The sequence below is a fragment of the Neomonachus schauinslandi genome, chromosome 11 (assembly GCF_002201575.2).
Source record: "Neomonachus schauinslandi chromosome 11, ASM220157v2, whole genome shotgun sequence".
NCBI classification, from domain to species: domain Eukaryota; kingdom Metazoa; phylum Chordata; class Mammalia; order Carnivora; family Phocidae; genus Neomonachus; species Neomonachus schauinslandi.
Genome location: NC_058413.1, coordinates 13,776,010 through 13,801,509, shown reverse-complemented (window position 1 = coordinate 13,801,509; position 25,500 = coordinate 13,776,010). Strand labels below are relative to the sequence as shown.

Here is a 25,500-nt window from a genome sequence, read left to right as displayed (position 1 = left end):
AGCAGACTCCCTGCTGAGCGGGGAGCCCGATGTGGGACTCGATCCCGGGACTCCAGGATCATGACCTGAGCCGAAGGCAGTCGCCTAACCAACCGAGCCACCCAGGCGCCCATCCAAAGGTTTCTTAAAAACATTAGAACCAATCATAATCAGAATGATTCAAGTATTCTTTTGAAGTAAAATGACTGGTATATTTATGAACTGGATTTAACTTACCAGCTGCTTAACTCAGCTGACAGATTTCTTGTTAAGATGAGGTTTCACACCTAAGATAAAGTCAGAATAAAAGAAAAATTAGCATTGCTCTGCAATAATAAATCACAAATTGCATAAAGTCTTAGAACTCTTGTGATATATACCACTAATAGAGATACATATGGTAAACTGAACCAAATTTGAGATTTTTAGCATATTACTTTTCCATTTCAAAAAAAGAATTGTCTCTCTGACATCCATTTGCCTTGAAAAATTATATATATACCTTTATAATTGTACATATATATTGATATTTATATATAGATGTATTTTGATATATATTGTATATAGATATACTTTTTGATATCAATTGGTAATTAAAGCAAATTCTGAGAAAACATGTTATATAAAATAGCTCTCACATCCCTGAGGGTTTAGAAATTTCCCATTAGTGTACTTTGCCAAAGATATGAGCTATCACTTAAATTTCTCCCTAATAGCAATGCCAAAGTCAATAATTATATTTCCTTAATACATCAGTATTCAAAGCACTGAGATTAGACCTGGGACAGAGGACTGTAAGGAAACATTGTACAGAAAAATATTACCATAGATAAAATGGTATCAATTCCTTAATTTAAAAAATATTTACTTTCATGTACACCTAAAAAGGGTCAATTGGGGTGCCTGGGTGGTGCAGTCAGTTGAGTCTCCAGTTGGTTCTTGGTTTCTGCTAGGGTTGTGGTCTCAGGGTCATGGGATCAAGCCCCAAGTGGGGCTCCCCGATCTGTGTGGAGTCTGTTTGGGACTCTCTCTTCCTCCGCTCCTCCCCCACTCTCCCCATCTCTCTTTCTCTCTCTCTCTAAAATAAGGAATAATTTTTTAAAGATTTTATTTATTTATTTGAAAGAAAGAGAGCGTGAGAGAGAGAGAGATCATGAGCAGGGGGCAGGGGTAGAGGGAGAAGCGACTCCCTGCTGAGCTGGGAGCCCATCCCAGCACTCAATCCCAGGACCCTGAAATCATGACCTGAGCCAAAGGCAGACACTTAACTGACTGAGCCACCCGGGTGCCCAATAAAAAAATCATCTAAAAAATAAAATAAAAAGTGTCAGTTGGATAAAATTCAGTGTAGAGAATGCATATGGTGGTAGAAAAGAAATAGTCTCTGCCTTCAGTGAGGCTAGAGACTAGAGGGTCAGGTAATAAACAGAGCAAACAAATGTATGATTACAAGCAGCATATTCAAAAGCAAAGAACAGGGTGCTGTTAGTCTTTTTTCTTTTAATTTATGGAAACTATTAAATAGTAAGTCTTTGACTTTTTTATGTTATACAGATAATGCTACTTGTCCCTTGAATTAGTGTTTAAGTAATTCTACAAGACACTTGTGTTTTCTCATCTTTTTTATACCTAAAATATCCTGTCTTTAGATTCATTCTAAAACTGCAATTACATGATTTAATTAACTTTAAAAAAATATACTTTGTCTTTATTGTCTGCTGAAAGCTTGTTAGATCTTTTCAATTATTATTGAAATTGTTTTAAGCAGCAGATGTCTATGAATGCATCTATTTTTATAGTTTCTTTTTAAATTTCAGCAATATTTTAAGACATCTGCATGCTCAGATTTTTAATTTTCAGGTTTGATTCCTCATTTCAAGAAAGTTATCTTTAGTGGGAATGTCTTTAATATATTTGTTTTTTGAATGTAATAACTGGAAAACTTATAATTCTTATAGTATATCTCAATTTCTTTATTAGAAATATTATTATGTACCTTACATAAGCAATAGGTGTGTTGGGAGGTGTGGGGGTCCCTAAATCCAGAATGCCTGGTTTCAAACACCAACTGTTCTACTGGTTCTGGGAGACTTTCCTATAGGCTTAAAGTAATAAAGGGATTTTACATCATAGTAAAATATTTTAAAACTCTTCAATATTGAGGTGTTTCTTACAAGTACTTTACCTTTACCATGTTGTTCTATTTTCTTCAATATCTACTTCCTTCAATGAACTTTTTTACCCTCTAATGTCCTCCTCAGTTCCTTGACGATAGCATTAAATTCTCCCTTTCCTTAATTTATCTCAATGTCCTAACTAGCAGGTGTTGTAGTGTTAAAACTCCTTCTGTTTCCCAATTTAGCATGTAGTCTGTTCCTTTCAAGCTGAAATTTTCCTGGTGAACTTTTTACTATGTTTATATGCTCCAGAAATGAATAATGCATCTTATAAAATTATAATCATATGCTCTCAGGCTAGAAACAGTTTATCTCATATGTGACTTTCTTTAAATCAACCAACGGCTGCAATGATTTGGTGAAGCATGCCCTGGACTGAGAATTAGAGATAGATTTTTTGCTATTAATTTAGTAAGAAAAACACTCAGATTCCATGAGACAGCTTTTTCATCTATAAAATGGGGTAGATTGTAATTCTATGAAATGAAAAAAATGGTAAAAATATCTAGAATTAATAAGAAAATTGGTAAGGTAGTTAGATATAAGATATGTATACACCAAAAAAATAGATTGTATTTAATCTAGGAATAAAACATAGAAAGGGAAGTAAGAGGTTCTATTTACAATTAAGAAAACAAGTTATTTATATATATATTTTACTAAGAGAAGCTGTGGATCAATAGGAAGAAAATCATATAACCTTAATTAAAGCCATAAAATAAACACTGACAGAATCATATCTCAAAGATTTAGATCAGGAGATGATATTATAAAAACAGCAATTTCTTGAATTAACATGTAAATGTAATTTTCTTTTCTTTTTTTGTAAGGATTTTATTTATTTATTTGAGAGAGAGAGAGAAATAGCAAAAATGGAGTTAGGTGCAGAGGGAGAGGGAGAGAAAGAAGCAGACTCCCCGCTGAGCAGGGAGCCAAACATGGGGCTCATATTGGAGCTCAATCCAAGGACCCTGAGATCATGAACTGAGCTGAAGGCAGATGCTTAACTGACTGAGCCACCCAGGTGCCCCTGTTTTATTTTAGATGAAAGAAAGTTTATTTTGTTAAAGAACAAATTTGAAAGAGGATAAAATCATGATTTTTATACAAATAATGAACAAACACCTCAAAGGTTTTATTTAACTCAGTACTGAATGCAGAAACCAGTAAGATGTTACCACTGGTTCAGACAACATGTTCCACACATTTATAGTCTGGTAAAGAAGGCTGAAATGAATTTATAAGTGGATGCAAAACTAGCAAAATATCCGCAAGGTTCCCATCAATTGCATTTCATTGGACATAATTTGCATTTCTATGGACAAGCATTCCTATTATTTTCTATGAGTTAACTTCTGTATCTATAGCATTGTAAAATATTCTGGTCAAAGACAATGAAAAGTGGATAATATGAATGGAAGAGCTAAGAACTTTCACTAAATTGCAAAGGATCTCATCATTTTTCCCTACAGTTTTATGCAGATATCAATGATCCCACTGGAAAGAGAATAATTGCTCTTGAAGAGAAAGGCAGGAGAATCAATGAAGTGATGACAAAAACATGTTCTTGAGAAGATGAGAAGTTTTATTTTTCAATAATACAAGTCAGGCTGGCCTGGAAGACAGAGCTTCTGAAATAACGTCAAAGTTCAAGGTTTTGCTGGTCTTCTTGCCAGAGACTCTGCTTATTGTACCAGAAAGTGATCTTTCATATTTTGGCTCTGTTGCTGTTCTCTGGAATGTACCTCTTCACGCCCTTCTGATATAGTTTTGAATGTTGGTGAGGTCCAGAGCTGATGTCCAAGAAATAATTCTTGAGACATCTTTGGTGCAAAAAGGTGGTTTTATTAAAGCACAGGGACAGGACCTGTGGGCGGAGAGAGCTGCAATGGGGTCATGAGGAGCAGCACATTATATGCTTTCAAGTTGGGGAGGTGTTAGGGATAGCGTAAGCCTTCCAGGTATTTTGGAAACAAGGTTTCCAGGATCCTGAGGGGGCTTGCTATCGTTAGGAAAGGTCTTTTATTACTATTTAGTAAACCCTTAGTCATGAGACCCTTCAGATGTATATAGATGGGTCATATGCTTGCAGGATGATTGCCAAAACACGGATCTTGGTGGGTAGAGATAAAGAAAGTTTCCAAAGGAATTTTTATATGCTAAAGTGGACTTACAGGGTCCTGGGGTTGGGTTAAGATTGCCTTTTGTCCTTAGCAAGGTATTAACATCAAGGCAGCTGAGTGCCTCAAGGAATGTCACTCAGCGTGTTTCAAGGACTTGTAAATGGGCTGTGGGTAGTAAGGAAGTTTAATATTTTTTCTTCTGCCTCTGTATCCCACATCATTTCTTTTTTTCCCCCACATCACTCTCTTAGGAGCTCTGGTATAGCTGTTGAGAATTAGACAAAGAACAACTAAGAAAGTATGTCGGTGTATTTTTCAAGAATTTTTAGCATGTGATATTTTCACTTCCATTTGTTGCTTATTTTAAACTGAGTCACAGTACTCTGTTATTTTTCTCTTTATGTTCTCCACCCATTTTAGGAAAGCCTCAACAATAAATAATAACCCATCTTTATTTAGTATGTCTTCTATATCAGCCTGAAACAAATACTTCTGCAAGCATTTCATGTCTGAAAAAGTTTCTAAACAACTTTTGAGTTTCTCCTCAGTTCTAATTAATTATCCAATGGCCTGATTTTAATCCTAGCTGTTACTGATTTGGAGCAAATTTTAATTTTCTTCAGGGTGACTTTCAATTACCATTAAAACCAAACCCAAACCAAACCAAAACAAAACCTGTCTTTAATTTTTACAGTGCTAAAAAAGCATACCACTGAGTTTAAGTGATATTTTCCACTTGCCCATTCTGAGAAAAATGTAAGTTCACCGGGAACAGGCATGTGACATTAATATGTGAGTGGTCCCCAACTTTTTCCATCCTTATACCCCACATCTGCACAGAAAGGTGCTAGAATTAGCCAGAGAGGTGCAGTTAGTTTATATATGAAGAGAGCTAGGAGAGCACGTGCCTTAAAGCAGAAGAGAAGGTTTTAATATGCGGCTTGGGATGAAGTGCTGGTGTTCAGCATGAGAGATGCTCCAGAATACCACTGGCTACAAAATGATCAGAATAGAAGGAGAATTTTTTGAGAAATATGTTGTGGCACTTGAATTAGGTATGTTAGGATATTCTTTAATAGATGAAAGTAAAAGTTCAGAATTATTTTTTTTAGCATTGTTTGGTGGCTAGAATTGGCTTCATTGAATGTAGCCATGCCTAAAAATGAGCTATGTAGGTTTGCAGGGTTAATTTGTGTAGCACACTGCCTTGGGTAGTCTGCTGATAAATATCTAAGTTAGTTGCACAGACAAAGGATCAACGGGGCAGAGGTTATATAAATAAGAAAACTAGAAAAGAAAGCTCAGCAGAGAGAAATCTGGGGAATCCTAATCTTTTGCTCATATTTGGGGCTACACACGCAGCTACATACAAGACACAGAGACAAGCATTATGCATTTTAAAGGTTTCAGAGTAGAGAAGTCATGTATTCAACAAACTCTGTGGTGAAAATCAGGGATGCGTTTCAATTTATGTCCTTACTTCCCATGACATGACACCAAAATTTCCTTATGGCATTCTTCATCTCCATATTTCTTAATGTGTACATGAGAGGGTTGAGCATGGGGGCAATGACAGTATAAAAAAGAGCAAACACTTTGTCTTCTGGTAATGTAGTTGCTGGTCGAATATAAATAAAGAGTAAAGGAGCAAAAAAGAGAACCACCACAGTGATGTGGGAACTGCATGTGGAAAGAGCTTTGTGACGACTCTCTGCAGAGTAGGACCTGACAGTATATAGGATCACAGCATATGATACCAGCAAGACCACAAAAGTCACCAGACCCATCAGTCCTGAACTGGCAACGACTAGGAGACCGATTCTGCTTGTATCTGTGCAGGCCAGCTTCAGCAAAGGATACACATCACAGAAGAAGTGATCTATTTCATTGGGGCCACAGTAGGGTAAAACAATGGTGAGGAGAAACTGACCAAAGGAATGTAGGAACTCACCAAAACAGGAAGCTGCAATCATGGCATCGCACTTCCACCTGCTCATGATGAGGGTGTAGTGCAGGGGCTTGCAGATGGCCACATAGCGGTCATAGGCCATCCCAGTGAGGATGAAGACCTCAATCCCCCCAAAGAAGTGCATGGTAAAGAGCTGTGTCATGCAGCCATTGTAGGAAATGACCTTCTTTTCTTCCAGCAAGTCAATGATTAACTTGGGGGTCACAGTGGTGGTGTAGCAAACGTCTGCCAGGGATAGGAAGCTCAGGAAGAAATACATTGGGTGATTAATAAGTTGACTGCAGGTGATAGAAATTATGACAAGCAGGTTTCCAATCAAAATTGCAATGTAACAAAGTAAGAACAGTAAAAAGCAGAAGATTTCTATTTCCTTTTTCTGAGAAAGTCCTAAGAGAATAAATTCTGTGATGTTATTCCTATTTTGCATGATCCAGAGCAGTTTGTAGCTACCTGAAATTAGATAAATTATGAATTCTTATGATATATATTTAAATATGAAGAGACGCTATCTTTCGTTGGTAAGGGGCAGATTATAATGGAAAGCGTTCAAAGGTTGAAGAAAATAGAAATCTAAATTTTATCAGTGAAGGCTTTTCTGCAGGTCTTTTTGTCCCTTTCTTGAAAATATTAATTAGTGATAAACATCTTAGGTGCCCGAGATGAATAGTAACATTGTAAAATACAGTATATTTATGTAATCATTCTTAACATGTATTATAAAACATCACTGGATAATATGCCTCAATAAAATTACAAAAATGGTATTTTTGAGAAAGAAAAATATCCTTGCTGTTCTCATTCTTTATTACTGAGAAAATAGACACACAAATGAAACATTGAGAGAAAAAACACAAAAATGCAAATTTATGTCATATAATAGGTGGATAATGTTATATGTGAGAAATTTCCTGCCCTATGTCCCATGTGGAAAGAGAATAAATAGAAAAACCAACCAATGTATTTAGAACTGTGAAGTATTTATACATGGGTATAATCAGTTATATTTCTCTTGTGCTTAATTTGTAAATATATCTAATTTACAAATGAAGGATGCATTATATTTCATAGTCAATAAATGGATAACAAGAGAAGTATGAATATCTCTATTTTTCAAAACAAATGCCTTTGACATTCATCAAGGCATTTGAGGATAATGGTAATAGGTAGAGCTTGGATTTTAGAGTCTCCCTGTGATGCCCTACTTGCTTGCATAAATTGGCTTCTTTTTAATTGATGTACATAAATTGTTCACTTTTTCCTAACCACCCATCCTGAAAGTGTGTGCTCCTTTCACTTAGACATTGCCAGTCTTAACATCTCTTTCCTCCTTCATTCCCATTGAATTTACTTCCCTCTCACTGCAACAAAGTAATGTACAACCAGTTCTATTAATGTCATTTTGGTAACATCTGTCAAACCTCAGGACAGAGAAATTCCTTTCTTTTGGTAGACTTTCAAATGTCATCGATAGACTAAGGAAGAATTTTTGAGAAATAAGCGTTCAACTTCCCGCTAAATTATACCATCAATTCTCTGCTTTGGCTACACAGAACACTGAACCTTAGTATTTAAAACATTTTGTGTTAATTATTCATAACTTCAGCACCAATATATTTACAATTGATTTTCAAAACTATAACATGTCCCTTCCCCTTTTGCCTTTCAGTGGAGTTACCATTCAAATTTATGTACATAAATTTCCTAAAGTAGGGTTTTGAAAAGAAAAAGATATAAATCTATCCAGTGTATGAGAGTTAATATCAATTGTCACAAATTGATATTTTGGTATCCTTTGCTCCATAAAATGAAGAAGGAATATTGATAGTGGTCAAATAAGCCATCTCACTCAATTGACAATTACATATTAGGCTTTTAAAATCATTCCCAACAACTTAAAAGAATTTAGTGCTCTAGTATAACTTCTCCCAAAAATTCTATTCTTGTGATTTAGGGAAAGGAACTGCAAGTTAAAGTTTTAATTACAGTCTAATTTTACTTCACGATTAACTTGCTGCATGAGGTGATCAATTAACTTAAGTTTTCCTCGATTTTATCCCTTAATGGCACTCTAAAATTCTGCTAGATCTAATCTGCAGGGAACTTTTTGTCAGGGAACAGATTAAATCACATTTGAAAAGTATGGTGCAAGGGCAATTTTATTAAGAGTATGCTTTCAGACCCAAAATGGAAAATCCATAGAATGATTAGGGATTATCAGGAAAATAAACAAGGCTTTTAAAAATGCAGATTAGTTTGTTTTAGCAAATACTCAGATATTTCAGACAAACTACACTATTCTTTTAAAAAGTATAATTATATGGGGCGCCTGGGTGGCTCAGTCGTTAAGCGTCTGCCTTCGGCTCAGGTCATGATCTCAGGGTCCTGGGATCGAGCCCCGCATGGGGCTCCCTGCTTGGCCGGAGGCCTGCTTCTCCCTCTCCACTCCCCCTGCTTGTGTTCGCTCTCTCGCTGTATCTCTCTCTGTCAAATAAATAAAAATCTTTAAAAAAAAAAAAAGTATAATTATATGAATGCCCCCAATGCACCTTGTTAAAAAGATGGGGGAAAAATGTGGAAAGGCCTATTATTTAATTTACTTTTAGAAATACAAAATCTACATAATACATGATTCAAAACCTATAATCTGTGTTCCTCAATCACTTGAAAGTATTATTTCCCCTATTTTCAAGTATTTCTATAGAAAGCGAAGAAGGGATGACTCCTATACAAGACAAGATTCATTTCCTATTTTTAAAGCATAGATAATAACATCAGTGTATCAGTAGATATCCCTTAAAACACTGGGCTGTTTGTAAAATAGAGCAAGACATCATCTGGCTCTATTACTTCTTAACTGGATGATTTTAATATGCTGCATTCCTTTCATGTATTCAGTTTAATCCTAAGTGATCTGTGGGTGTTAAACTAGATCCTTAACGAGACTTCTTCTGGGACTGACCTATCCGTGATTCTGACCTCAGTTAGGAGTCAGCAGCTATGGCTACTGATGGCCCAGTGCCTTTCTTCCAAACACCTCACAATAAATTTCAACTACAGCTTCAGGTTGCTGTCCCTATCTCCTTTAAGGTCAACAGAGTTAAATGCACAATCACAATAAAATGGCCTTTCTCCCCAAAAGAGGATCCCTTTCCCCGGATCCTTCATAGCTTGCTACTTTAAACTCCCTAAACACGGTTTCCTTTTGTGCTCTGGTACACAGAAATCTCCGGCAGTGCCTATAGGCTTAAACTTAAGTATTCTCTGGAACTCCTCCAGTAACGGACCTTTACCATGCCCAGTCAGGCCCTGTTCAATCCTGTCAGAGTCAATTCAGCTGCTCTTATTTCCAGAGAGATTTTACAGACTCCCGCAGCCCACCATGCTACTCACATTCCGATATTCCAAATCTTTCCTACTTTGAACTAACGACTTTGTTTCATATTGCATATTTTTGTCTGATTGTTAAATGCTTTGGCCTCTCTCTCTAAAGGAATCTCGGTGAGTGTTAGTGCCAGTATGTAAATGGACCCAATGGAAAAACAAAACAAAACAAAATAAAAGTTTATGCCTTTTAGATCTGTGTTGAATCTGTTGGGTGTCTGATTTTTGGACAAATTATGTGAACTTTCTGAACCTCACTTTTTAATCTATCAAGTAAGAAAAATAAATTTGATCTCCTGTCAATTTGGAAAAAGTCTAATGAATGAATGAATGAATTCATGCTTACTATGTGCCAGGTATTGTGCTTGATGGGCAAAAGGCTGAAGTCACCTCTGCTTCACTGAAGTTCTTATTTAGTAAGATAGTTATCTGGTTCTTCCATAGTAAGACTGTGACTGGATAATTAAATCATTAATTGTGAGGAATTCAATGAATAAGATAATACATTCATAATTTAATCAACTAGATGACAGTTGGCCCCAGCATGTATTAAAATATTTATTCCATTTCTTTCCTCTCTATAGCCACACATTATAGTTTGATCATTTTAAGTAATGAGTATGCATTTACCAAATTAATGAATAATTCACTTTCAATGTTTAAAAGAATGGAATGGAAGTTCATTTTAATTATATATCATTATCATTATATTTTTTCTTATATTGAAGAGATATAAAAATACAGAATGTTTATAATCAAATTTACTTTGAATGATAGAGATGCAGAGGTAGCCATTTAGAAAGGTCCTTTTGATTTCTACCAGTACCTGTTTGTTAGTAAAATTTATTTGGTAGTCACATAAATCTCATCCCTGTAACAGTCCCTCATTCCTTACTTAGTCCATTGGCTTACTGTAGAGATGACACTCTTGAGTGTAGTCTTTTATGTTAATACTCATGTCACTTTCCCCAAAAGTGGTGGTTCCTCCCTTGGTGGTCCCCAAAATGCACAGATATAAACCTGGCTGTGCTTTATTCTCCACTCTTTCACCCATCCTGGAGGCACATAAAGATCATCTTTATTAATTTCCTATTTTAACAGATAGCCCAGATTTGGCAGAATCAGAATAGGTGGTGTTTAAATACAAAACTGAAAAACACAAACTACAAATATGACATAGACGATTAACAAGAAGTAGGAATGGTCACTTGATATAGTCTGTATTTCTTGAGTTTTCCTTTTCAGATTTTCTCTGTATCCTTCACCAAAATACAAATCACTAACTTTCTGTTTTATTTCCCCTAAAATTATCTCAAGTCATCAAAAAACAAGACATTTAGCACTGTGATGTTTTGAATTCCTTTATGCAATTGACACAGAAAGGATAAATTATCATATATGGATCGTATAAAAAGTATGTAACCACAAGAGATGTTCTGTAATACCAGGTAGAAGAAGCAATAGTTTCAATAGCTTATTGTATACAAATTATGGCTAAAGTTTTCAAATAAACATCAGTCAAGGCATAAATAATCATTAAATTGATATTTTAACAATAAATTCTAAAATAATATTTCTTACTGATCTAAGGACAGTGAGTAATTATGGGTTGGTTGAATAAAACTTAACTGTGTCCAAGTCACCAGATATTTGGCTTACATCTAAGGTACATGCAATGATTCAAAACTACCACACTCAGAATCAAGTAATAAAGTCATTGAATGTGTCTTAATGAATTTCATTTTGTAGACTGTTCCGAAGAATCCTGAAGCTACAACTTACCTGCTCTCTAAGGTAAGGTGTCCAGTTTTCTTCTAAAGCAAATTCAAGAGTCTTCCCAGTTATATTTTAATACTCAGTAGAGGAAGAAACTGATATCTACAGCATTCATGTTGGCAACTATTCTTTATCACTCCTCAAATAGCACTACTATGGCATTCTCTGGGGGACATGAAAACAAAGACAATACATGGTTCTTATCTGATTCCCAAACAGCTTTACCTGGGAGATACCTAACTTGCAGAAATTTATTGCAGTATATTTGTGAGGTTAGAAATCCCCATTGGGATAATTGGACCAATGTGAAGCTGAACTTTTTTTTTTAATGTTTAAAAATGTTTTAACTTTATTCCAAGACCTAAAAATAATTTTATTTATCAAGGCAAATTTCTCTTGTTTGTATATGGAAACTAAGACCAGCTCAGATTCCATTTAATATGGGAATAGTTATACAGAAATTCTGATGACCTGAAACAAAGGTAATAATACTGTCACTTCAGAAAAAATTAGAAAGAGAAGAAAACTCTGGGTAGTAGATAAAAGGAAAACATTAATGTTGACTTGATTTACAGTTTGCAGAGGATGCTGAATATTCCAGCAGGCATCTCGTATTGTCTAATAAAAACTATTTATTTATTTCTTAAGATACTATTACTCACTTGAGAAAAAGAAAGAGAGAGTAAGCAAGCACATGTGGGGAGAGGGTCAGAGGGGGAGGGAGAAGCAGACTTCCTACTAAGCAGAGAGCCCAATGCTCCCAGGACCCCGAGATCATGACCTGAGCCAAGGACAGATGCTTAACCAACTGAGCCACCATGCACGCCTAATAAAATTTTTTAATAAGCTACCACAATTTTTTGTCCTTTCCTTTTCAAGGTCCTTCCTTGGCTGTTGATTTTTTTGTCAAAAATTCATCCAAGCAATCCCCTTATACACCTCACCCCTGGAACAGAAGATATTCCCAAGTCTTTGTGTGTGTGTGTGTGTGTGTGTGCTTTATTTTTGACTTATAATTGATTTCTTAGTAACCATATCTTCTCTGATGTAATTTTCTCAAGAGCCATAGGCCATATTCCTCAAATTTGTTTACAGATGAAATTTGGCAGTTCAACAACTTTCAGTGTGTAATCCAGGAGCATTATTACATTTACAGTGTTGTGTAATGATCCCCACAGTATATTTCCAGAATTTTTTTCATCATCTCAAATGGAAACTATGTACCCATCATCCTTCCCTCTGCCCCTGGTATCCTCTGGTCTACTTGTTTCTATGAATTTGACTCATCTAGATATTTTATATAAGTGGAATCATACAATATTTGTCCATTTACGTAGGGCTTATTTCACTTAGCGTGATATTTTCAGTTTATCCTTGTTGTAGCCTGTGTCAGAATTTCCTTCCTTTTTATGGAAGAATAGTAATCCCTTGTATGCATATAGCACATTTTGTTATCCATTATCTGTGGGTGGACACTTGGATTGTCTCCACCTTTTGCCTATTGTGAATAATGATGCCATGAACATTGATATACAGATATCTATTTGAGTCCCTAATTTTAATTATGTTAAGCATATAACTAGTAGTGTTATATGATAATTTTACTTAGAGCATTTTGAGAAACCAACAAACTCTACTCTATGGTGGTTGCACCAGTTAAATTTACACCAGCACTGTACAAGTGTTCCAAATTCTAGACGTCTTCAGCCAATGATAATATTATTATCATTATTATTACTATTGCCATCTTAGTGAGTGTGGAATGGTTTTTCTCGTTGTGGTTTTGATCTGCATTCCTCTAGTAAATAATGACAGTGAACCCCATTTCACGTGTTTTTTCCCCCCATTTATACATCTTCTTTGGAGAAATCTCTACTCAAGACCTTTACCTACTGTTTGCTTGTTTGTTTGTTTAAATTCAATGAGCCAACATATAGTACATCATTAGTTTCAGATGTAAAGTTCCGTTATTCATCAGTTGCATATAACACCCAGTGATCATCACATCGCATGCCTTCCTTAATGCCCATCATCCAATTACCCATCCCCCCACCAAACTCCCCTCCAGCAACCCTCAGGTTGTTTCCTAGAGTTAAGAGTCTCTCATGGTTTTTCTCCCTCTGTGATGACTTCCCAATCAATTTTCCCTCCCTTCCCCTACGATCCTCTGTGTTGTTTCTTATATTCCACATATGAGTGAAACCATATAATTGTCTTTCTCTGATTGACTTATTTCACTTAGCATAATACCCTCCAGTTCCATCCACGTCCATGTAAATGGTAAGTATCCATCCTTTCTTATGGCTGAGTAATATTCCATTGATTATATATATCACATCTTCATTATTCATTCATCTGTCAGTGGACATCCCAGTTCTTTCCACAGTTTGGCTATTGTGGATATTTATTGCTGCTATGAACATTGGGGTGCAGGTGCCCCTTCAGATCACTACATTTGTATCTTTGGGGTAAATACCCAGTAGTGCCATTGCTGGGTCATAAGGTAGCTCTATTTTTAACTTCTTGAGTAACCTCCATAGTGTTTTCCAGAGTGGCTGTACCAGCTTACATTCCCACCAACAGTGAAACAGGATTCCCCTTTCTCCACATCCTCTCCAACATTTGTTGTTTTGTGTCTTGTTAATTTTAGCCATTCTGACTGATGTGAGGTGGTATCTCATTGTGCTTTTGATTTGTATATCCCTGATGCCAAGTGATGTGGAGCATTTTTTCATGTGTCTGTTGATCATTTGTACGTCTTCTTTGGAGAAATGTCTGTTCATGTCTTCTACCCATTTCTTGACTGGATTATTTGTTTTTTTGGGTGTTGAATTTGAGAAGTTCTTCATAGATCTTGGATAGTAACCCTTTATCTGATATGTCATTTCCAAATATCTTCTCCCATTCTGTAGGTTGCCTTTTAGTTCTGTTGACTGTTTCCTTTGCTGTGAAGAAGCTTTTTATCTTGATGAAGTCCCAATAGTTCATTTTTTCCTTTTGTTTCCTTTGCCTTTGGAGACACGTCTAGCAAGAAGTTGCTGCGGCCATGGTCACAGAGGTTGGTGCCTGTGTTCTTCTCTAGGACTTTGAGATTCCTGTCTCACATTTAGGTCTTTCATCCATTTTGAGTTTATCTCGGTGTATGGTGTAACAAAACGGTCCAGTTTCCTTCTTCTACATGTGACTGTCCAATTTTCCCGGCACCATTTATTGAAGAGACTGTCCTTTTTCCATTGGATATTCTTTCCTGCTTTGTCTAAGATTAGTTGACCGTAAAGTTGAGGGTCCATTAATGGTTTCTTTATTCTGTTCCATTGATCTATGTGTCTGTTTTTGTGCCAGTACCATCCTGTCTTGCTAATTATAGCTTTGGATATAACTTGCAGTCTGACACTGTGACTCTCCCAGCTTTGGTTTTCTTTGTCAACATTCCTCTTGATATTCAGGGTCTTTTCTGGTTCCATACAAATTTTTGGATTATTTTTTCCAGCTCTGTGAAAAATGTTGATGGTAATTGGGTAGGGCTTGGAATTGAATATGTAGATTGCTCTGGGTAGCATAGACATTTTAACAATATTTATTCTTCCACTCCATGAGCATGGGATGTTTTTCCAACTCTTTATGTCTTTCTAAATTTCTTTTATAAGTGTTCTGTAATATTTAGAGTATAGATCATTTATCTCTTTGGTTAGGTTTATTCCTAAGTACCTTACGGTTTTTGGTGCTATTGTAAATGGAATTGATTCCTTAATTTCTCTTTCTTCAGTCACATTGTTAGTGCTTAGATGATCTGTCCATTGCTGTGAGTGGAGTGTTGAAGTCCCTTACTATTATTGTATTATTATCAAGTGTCTCTTTAATTTTGTATTAATTGGTTTATATAGTTGGTTGCTCCCAAGTTAGAAGCATAAATATTTATAATTATTAGATCTTCTTGTTGGATAGACCCTTTAAGTATGTTATAGTGTCCCTCTTCATCCCTTACTACAGTCTTTGGTTTAAAATCTAATTTGTCTAGGGGCGCCTGGGTGGCTCAGTTGGTTAAGCGACTGCCTTCGGCTCAGGTCATGATCCTGGAGTCCCGGGATCGAGTCCCGCATCGGGCTCCCTGCTCAGCGAGGAGCCTGCTTCTCCCTCTGACCCTCCCCCCTCTCATGTACTCTCTCTCATTCTCACTCTCTCAAATAAATAAATAAATCTTTAAAAAAAAATCTAATTTGTCTAATATGAGGATTGCTACCTCAGCTTTCTTGATATCCATTAGCATGATAAATCATTCTCCACTCCCTCACTTTCAATCTGGGGTGTTTTGGGGTCTAAAATGAGTCTCTTGTAGACCACATATGGATGGGTCTTGCTTCTTTTATCCAATCTGATACCTTGTGTCTTTTGATTGGAGTATTTGGCCCATTTACATTCAGAGTAACTATTGAAAAATATGAATTTAGTGCCATTATATTACTTATAAAGTCCCTGTTTCTGTAGATTGTCTCTATTTCTTTCTGGTCTATGTTACTTTTGGGCTCTCTCTTCACTTACAGGGTCCCCTTTAATATTTCTTGCAGGGCTAGTTTAGTGATCACAAATTCTTTTAGTTTCTGTTTTTCCTGGAAGTTCTTTATCTCTCCTTCCATTCTGAGTGACACCCTTGCTGGATAAAGTATTCTTGGCTGCATGTTTTTTTCATTTAGCACCCTGAATATGTCATGCTAGCCCTTTCTGGCCTGCCAGGTCTCTGTGGATAGGTCTGCTGCCAGCCTAATGTTTATACCTATGTAAGTTAAGAACCTCTTGTCTCAAGCTGCTTTCAGGATTTTCTCTTTATCTCTGAAATTTGCAAGCTTCACTATTTTATATCAGGGATCCTCTCTACATCTTGGACTTGAATGCCTGTTTCCGTCCCTAGATTAGGGAAGTTCTCAGCTATGATTTGTTCAAATATACCTCTGTCCTTCTGTTTCACTCTTTCTTCTTCCTCAGAGACCCCAATAATTCTAATACTGTTTAACTTTATGGTATTGCTGATTTCTCAAAGTCTCCCCTCATGGTCCATTATTTGTTTTTCTCTCTTTTCCTCAGCTTCCTTCCTTTCCATCAACTTATTTTCTTTGTCACTTACTTTCTCTTCTGCCTCATTTATTCTGGCTTTTAGAGCATCCAATTTAGACTGCATCTCAATTAGAGCATTTTTAATTTTGGCCTGATTAGATTGTATTTCTGCACTAAGAGATTCTCTAGTATCTTTTCTGCCTTTTTCAAGCCCAGCTAGTAACTTTTTAATTTTTATCCTGAATTCCAGCTCTGATATTTTATTTATATACATATTAATTAGATCTGTGGCAGAGAGTATTATCTCTGGTTCTTTTGTTGTGAATTCCTTCTTATAGTCATTTTGCTCAAGAAGAATGGATGAATGAGGGAACAAAATCAAAAATATCAACCCAAGTGAAACACACTAGATAAATTTGAAGAAGTTGGAAACTAAAAAAGAAAAGAAAAAAAAAGTGAAGGGAGAGAATATAATTTCCCAGGTGGACAAAACAGGGTGATCCACTTGGTCCTGGGTGTGTTTTGGTTTGTTTGTTAGAAGACACTAAGTCCCAAAACTGTAAAGAAAGCCAAACTTATATGTATATATATATATATATATATACAAAAAAAAAATGAACACAGTAAAAGGAAGCCAAAAATGTAGAATATATCTACAAATTGTAAATGCAAAAAATGAGAGTTAAAAAAAGACAAAGACAAAGAGTCGATAAAACAAGAAACTAGTTGAAAAGGAAAAAAGAAAAAAGAAAAGGAAAATTTTGAACTGAAAGGTAAATGAATCATGAGAAAAAAACCCTCGAATTCTATATATTACTTTCCCCTAGCACTGGAGTTTTGTGGTCCTGTATACTCCATAAACAGTATTCACCTGTTGTTTCAGCTGGTCTTCTGGGTGAGGGGCCTTCTGCACTGTTTTTCAGGACTCTTTGCCTGGGCAGAGTTGTACTGCTCCTTGCCAGGGGCCCAGGCTCAAGGTAGGCTGCTTCTGGTTGCTCTATGTGGCTTTTGTTTCCTGAAGTCTTTCTGCACCTCTTTAGAGGATGAAAAAAAAAAAAAATGGCCACACCCTGATCTCCAGCCCTGGTTCTGAAACAATCCTGGTCCCCTCTCTTTAGTAAACCCTCAGGGATAAGCCTTCAATTTTGTGTGTGCCAAACTCTGCAGGTTTCTGTGGTGCATGCCTGCATGATCCTCCCTGGGGAAGGTGGAGGGTCACCAAATTTCTGCCTTTTGCAGAGCTCCCACACAGGGAGCTATCACCCAATCATGACACCGTTGGAGGTTTATGGTGATCCCAGCTGAGAGCCCGCTCCCGGGCTCACTGACAGTAACTGGTTTTCCTATTCCAGTGCTTGGGAACTCTGCAGGCTCAAGCATCCTGTTCATGCACAGAGAAAAGGCTACAGAGAAGCTAAAATTCTTGGTAGCAAGAATTTTAACAAAATGACCACACATCTGTAACCAACATAGAGATCAAAAAGCAGGACGTTAACAAAACTCGGAAGAAAAAAAAAAAAACTTGAACTTTTTTTCATTCATTAGCCTTCCTTTCACCAAAATAAAATTCAAATTTTTAATACCAATATTTTACTTTTTTTAACTTTATATAAATGAAACTATACCGAACATGTCTTTTTAATTTTTTAAAAAATTTTTTGTATCTGGCTTCGATCAGCATTGTTTATAACATTTACTCATCTTGTTGTTTGCAAATTCCTTTATTCTCTTTGCTGTATAGTACTCACTGAATAAATATACCCCAAATTTTATCCATAAAAATGTTGATGGCTTTCTAAGTTTTAGAAGTATTATAAATAATGACATTATGAAGAATCGTGCCATATTGTTTGGTGAACATAAATATATTTCTGTTGGTTATATACCTAGGTAAATTTTCTGGTAAATTTTGCATGTGTTCATCTATTTTAGATATTGTAAAAATGTATACAAAGCAAACTGTCTAAAGAAAGCTCATGCAGTTATAATAATATAAGACATTATAGATTTTAAGTAAAATAAAATTACTGAAGATAGAGGATTATTTCACAATGATATAAGGATTTACCTAATAAGAAGAGATTACAATTGAGTTTCCATGCACTCAGCAATAGGTCTTCAAAATAAGTAAAGAAAAAAAAATCCAGAGCTAGAAGAAATAGATAAGCCCTTCATCATTGTGTGGGATTTTACATTTTTTTTTCAATTAACGAATAAACAGCAATATGATGTCTAATGATATGGAAGTTCTAAATGACATAATTTGCATATTTGATTTAGTTAACTTTTATAGAATATGACTCCCAACAAAAATAGAACACATGTGTTTCTCAGTGCACATAGAAAATTTATCACAAGTGAACATTTGCTGGATTATAAAGCAAACAACAACAAATTTCAAAGGACTCAAATCAGTCAGAATATTCTCTGTGAGAACAAAGAAACTAATTTAGAAATCACTAATTTATTCCTTAATTTTAACTTTGCTGAATCTCTTTGCTTATGAGTTTCTCTGGTATATAGAACAGTGTTGGATTTAACTTTGTCATTAAATCTATCAATGTGTTCTGTTTCCATTCTGTAATAATGTCAGACTTGATATTTTACATCATATACATGCATATGTGGACATGACACTCGTGTATATATAAATAGATAAATGTTTTTTCACCATTTAGTTTGTTTTATTTGCTTTTTGTTTTTAGGAAGGTTTGTATTTTCATAAGGATTTTTATCTTTATAATAAAATCCTTATATATTATTAATATCCTTTTGATTTGTGTATTTACTCATTACAAGTAAATTGCAATAAACTGTTAACATTCTTTATTCCCCAAACTCTGTGATTGTGTAAGTGATCAAAAGCCAACACACATTACTTCTCGCTCAAAATTAATAAATGGGAAAATAAGGATAAATGTGAGTCAGTGCTTGAATGTGGTCAAGTGATTTACGATCTTTGAACATTTATTCCTTTATCTCTGAAAGTAAGGTATGTGGAATGAACAATCTTCAAGGTATATTCAAGCTATGAACATGTTTTCTATTTGTTTCTCCTACTCTCTTTAAAGCAATTAATACAGAGATTTGAGTGTCTTGATTTAAATTATGGTATTATCCTGCCATCTAGTGGATAGTATATTTGTTTCACTTGTAAGAAAAAGAAACACTATTTTGACTGTATGAGATTGAGATGTTTATATGTTAAGACACGGCAGCATCTTAAATAATAGATATATTATTCTTTCCATAAACCCAAATTATAAAATGAAAAATAGAGTAATAGCTTTTTTTCAGTTTCAGTAATAAATGTAAACATTGAAAATACTGTGGTCACATTTGGAAGAGTGATGCAAACTGTTTAAGAAAATCAGTGGTTTTCATAGAAAATGAAGCTCACAATATAATGTTAAATTTTTAAAAGGATAATAAACAATATAACTATATAATATGATACTTATTGTATACATTTTATATCCAGATACACACTGATAAATATATAACCTTATGGAGAGGGAAATCCACAAATACAACAAAGATTAAGTGTATTTATATCTGGATTATTGCACAGCAGCTGACTTTTGTACATTTCTGTATTTTACAGGTATTTCAGGACATATCATCTGGTTCAACATTTTTAAAAGACCAATGGAGGGGCACCTGGGTGACTCGGTTAAGTGTTTGATCTCAGTGTTGTGAGTTCAAGCCCCATGTTGGGCTCCATGCTGAGCGTGGAACATACTTTAAAAAAAAATTAAAAATAAATAAACAAATAACCAATATATTAAAGTTCATGATGAAATGTCTCTCCAGTCTTCAGAAGAAATCATATATGACCAAAATATCACATGGGACATTACTTGATCTAATTGCTGTGTTTGTGCCCTCCAAGGCAATATCAGTGATATTCTCGAGGGTTGACATCCCTAAGGTCTTGGTGGCATATATGTAGGATAAGTTTGGTATTAGGATTCAGCTTTTTGGTCTCCCTTTCTCTCTGTCATCTCTGAGTTTATTTTTTAATAGATTAGAGGAAAAAATCATTTCCCTGAAATATTCACTATAATATACTGTAGAAGTCTTTTACTATTTTTTCAGGTTTGTTACTGTTTTTTTTTTTTTTTAAGTTGAATTCTCAGCAGGAAGTTTCCTGGAGTCCTTTAATCACAGCAAAGAAGTGTCAGTAAATGAATAAGCCAAATTATTCTGCACTCAGGTGAGTTGATTCATTCTTATTTTATTTTCCTTTAGAAAGAAAATAATGTGTTCCAATAATTTTGCAGGAGACAAACACATGTGTAAATTTAACTGTCCTGAGACTTAGTTCAGCTAAGTAGAAATACTCAGTTCTTTATCTTTAACCACATTTATTATTATTCACTGACCTTTATCACTAAGGAGTATTTTTCAGTTTTTCTGGATCATGATATTATCTGTCTTTATAAACACAAATTAAATTTTAATAACAATAAGAATTATATGTTGTAATATATCATTTGTAATATGTATCATTCCTCAGAATAATTCTCAGAAGAAAAACAATTTTGAAGATAAAGCCCACATTTTATCATTTTATAGTTTTTAAATTGTCCCTTATAGTGCTAAGTACATAGTGGAGATGCAATGAGAAAACTTGACAGATGTCACTGGAAAGGAGGGAGAGAGTCTGCACAGCATGTTATGCTGTCCTTCAGCTGAACATGGTGGACACCTCCTAGAGCTAAATGGGGGACTGTGAACTTTGACCCCAAGTCTGTTGGTATAAATACAGAGTGCGGGGGATGGAGTGGAAAGCTACATGTGTGGAAAAGAGATGTGTGGGGGAAAAAAAAAGAAAAAAGAATGAGCTAAATATAAATCAGAAATTATCTTTTTTATTGTTTTTTAATTTGAGTATAGTTGACATACAATGTTACATTGGCTTAGTTTCAGGTGTACAAGAGAGTCAACATCTCTATATGTTATGCTGAGCTCACTACAAGCATAGCTACCATCTATCACCATACAACACTATCACAATATCACACATGGATGGAGCTAGAGTGTATTATACTAAGTGGAGTAGGTCAGACCGAGAAAGACAAATACCACATGATGTCACTCATATGTGGAATCCAAAAAACAAAAACAAAACAAAACAAAGCAAATGAGAAACAGACAAACAAAAAGCAGAATCAGACCTATAAACGCAGAGAACAAAGTGATAGTTGCCAGAGTGAAGGGCTGGGGTGTGGAAAAAAATGGGTGAGGGGAGTGGGAGATACAGACTTCCAGTTATATTTGTCTTTGATGGTGATGATGTTCCCCTCAATCTTGAGCTGCTCAGACTTTCTTGCCACAGCCATATGGAACTAATACAGATTTTGGAAGAAGTACGTTCCGTTATGGAATTTGTACTTAACGAGTTTTATATTATATTGAAAAATATTTTCAGGAAATGATGATAAATGTGGTGGAAGATTAAGTCACGAGTATCAGAGAACTCTTAAAAGAGCAATTGGAGAAGAAAAAGTGCAGGGGTGTGGGAATGATATCTTTATATCATACTTTTATATATAAAAGTATGCTTTCCTGCATACTTTTAAGTGCAGAGGAGGATAAAATCGTAACAACTGAGTGAAAACCACAGAGACTTTCATTTCAGCTCATAATAAGACGTAGAAGGTTCACAGAACTCTGTGTGGAATGGTTTTCCCTTCTATGCCTTGTGCTATTTTAGATTTCAGGAAGTGGTCAGAAAGTGGCTTTGAGAATAATTAATTGCATTGGCAGAAAAAGGCAGTTCAGTCAGTTTGGAGGAATATGGGATAACTTAAGAAAAGAATCCAGTGCTTCCTTTCTCCCCCCAAACGTCCTCATTTTATGCTAATTAAGGAAGTTTAAGTCCCTTGGGGTTTCACTGTTTCTACTTGTTTTGTAGGACTCAAGATGTGTCTCAGTGCATTGTGTGTGATGCCGATTTAATAGGCAAGCCTGAGTTTTTTAGCATTATTATAAGCTTTTACCTCAATACATGTATATTATATGCCTAGAATTCACTCATTCACATGCTCATATTTTATTTATTCAGTAAATGTTATTGAATACTCACACTTGCTTTAATGTCCCAAATTTGCTTTCACAAATTTATTTTGATGTGGAACAGACAATGATAAAACGGTAAATGATTTAAAATTAAATAAGCAAAATACAAGTATGTTACAGATGTGGATAAAATTTGCATTTTTGAGGACTTACACTTTTTGATAATGGCATGAAGAGTATGACCATGGCCATGAGTAAAAGATCAAGTGGAAGTAAAATTATTGTAAGAGATCAAGAAATTAAGAGAAAAGGGCATTAGAAGGATTATCTTTATGTTTATGAAACCAGCTCAATGCCAAAAAGAAAAAAAAAATTCCTAACCAAATAACAACCACACTATATATTTCAGGAAGCAGTGGCCCATCTTTGGAGGTTTTGTGGTAGACTAATTGGAGCATGATGATAATGTGGTAGAAATATCTCCAGCATAATAAAAATAGTCTGTGCATATTATGATTAAGTCTGTTTCTTCACACATTTTGCTAAATACCTGATATTGCAATACACCAAGAAAGGATAATAGATTTTTACAATTTTAAGAACACAAAGATAAGTTAGGAAGCTTGAGGGTGTATCATGGAATATTTGGTATAAATCAGTAAGGTCTCTAATATTAAAAATTAGAATATATTATTTTAAATGCTGATTTTGAAGTTATGTAACTTGGAGTTTGGTACTTTAATTAGTTTTCTGTCTTTTAGTGGAAAATAAAACAAAAACAAGAAAAAGTGAAGTGTTGCAAAATCCTTTTAGAACAGGATGTTCTTTTATTTTGTAAATGCTCTTGCATATGCAGTTTATTTACACAAATATAATGCAAACTTCTTTTCAATAAACCTCAGTTTGTACTTTCATCCTGAAAGTTGACATTCTAACCTTGAAGCTAAACATATGTTAGGTAATATGCTAGTTCACTAATGGCTGTGTTAAGTGATGGTTATGGGCTATTTTTTCCTACCAGTGGATTTATATGCTACTCTTCCTTTAAAATTTTGGATGCAGTAGGCATAAGTGTGACTTTCTCTTCTCCAAGGCCTGTGGCAGAACAGGTCAATATTTAACACTGTTTTCTTTCTTTCTTAATATGTGGCCTAGAGAAGGAGGTACAGGAATGACATAGATGGACTTAAAATATCAGCACTATGACCTCTGTGGCTGGACCTAAAGAATACAGCTGGATCTATAGCCAAGACCAGGATAACTAACAAATCCTCACTCTCCCAAACCCCTGCTGAAGGCAAGCATATAAGCATATCACGAACAATAAGTCTTAATGGTTGAATGTAAAAACATATAGAGTATAATGTTAAGTGTGCTTCTATATAAATCCATGTAGAAGCACATAAGCAAAAGTAAGAGACTAAAAAAAGAATATCATAGCAACTATAATTATGCTAGGGTCATTGGGATAGATAGGACTATAATTTTTTCATGATTCTAATAAGTTTAATGTCTATACAGGGGCAAATTATTATTATTATTATTATTTTATTTTACTTTTGAGAGAGAGGGAGTGCAAGCAGGGAGGGGCAGAGGGAGAGAGAGAATCTTAAGCATGCTCCACATCCAGCACAGAGCCCAATGTGGGGTCGATCTTATGACCCTGAGATCATGACCTGAGCTGAAATAAAGAGTTGGATGCTTAACTGACTGAGCCACCCATGTGGCCCCTGGGCAAATTATTTTTTAAGAAGTAAAGATCAATATGTCAATGATTTAGAAGAAATTATAGTCCAAGTTGCAGAAGAGGAAGTTCTCTCTAATTATTTTGTTTGTAGCTCATGACAACACATGCTGTCAGGATTCTCTGGGATCTGTGTCCCCAAGGTTAGGTACTTAGAATAAAACAAACACCATCATGGAGTATAGATTCCAGGTCTGTCTACTCCTGAAGGACATCTCTATACTCCCTCCAAAATTTCTCGATCATTCTTTATTGAATGGTATTTTGTAAGAATCATCAACCCTCTGATCAAAGAACTAAAACATTTAAACAGAAATTTCAATTTTGAGACTTTATGCAGCTTATTCATACAAGCAAAGACGCCTTCAGTAAAAATGCATCAGGAAAATCTGGCTTTTGGTGAGTTGACTAAACCTACATCAACATCATTCTGATGTGAGGGAAAATGGAATCCAGCACATTGTGGGCAGGAGCAACTTATGTGAGCTGAGTAACAGCAATATCTACTTGGTTTATGTTTATGTTTATGTTTATGTTTATATTCAACCAGCTGCATTCTGCTTGCATTATCCCCAGGACTATTGTCCTGAACTTGAAAATATGTCTCCACTTGCTAAGCTAAACACATTAGGGGGTCATAGAAGAAATGTTAAGCATAGGTGTTATCCTAAATAAGTGACATTCTTCAGGGAAAAAGCTAATGCACACACATACACGCATACCTGCACACACACACATGCACATACATTAACAAATGGGTAGCATTGCACAGACATTGTGGTAATGTAAGTGGAAAGAACATAGAGTAAGAGAAAAGATATTTAGATTAACCAGCAGTTTTCTTGGAAGAAGAATGTGGTACCTCATAAAGTGGCAACACAATATGAAATAAGAGTAAAGATGCCATTTCAGAGGGATGAATGGTAGAAGATTAGAAGATACAAATGCTTGTTTTTGTACAATAAAGATTTAAAACCCTACTATGCTAACCCATCCCCCCACGAGGGCACATACTGAATGGAGCACTGGGTGTTATACGCAAACAATGAATCATGGAACATTACATCAAAAACTAATGATGTAATGTATGGTGACTAACATAACATGATAAAATTAAAAATAAAAATAAAAAAATAAAACCCTACTATGAATGAAGCAGTATTGTAGGGGCCGGAGGATGTGGTTATACAGTGCCTGGAGATATTGAAGACATCTAGGAAGAAGAGTTTTAATTCGATTCTTTTAGTATAAAATGCCCTCAAAAATGTTTACACTGTT

General features: G+C 35.2%; 1 protein-coding gene across 1 annotated transcript; it reads right to left on the bottom strand.

Annotated features, from left to right (window-relative positions):
* Nucleotides 1-5,742: 5,742 nt before the first annotated feature.
* On the bottom strand, nt 5,743-6,675 carry LOC110576102 (olfactory receptor 4P4-like). The gene has a single exon (XM_021685196.1). The coding sequence runs from the start codon at nt 6,673-6,675 to the stop codon at nt 5,743-5,745; it is 933 nt and encodes a 310-aa protein (XP_021540871.1).
* Nucleotides 6,676-25,500: the final 18,825 nt, after the last annotated feature.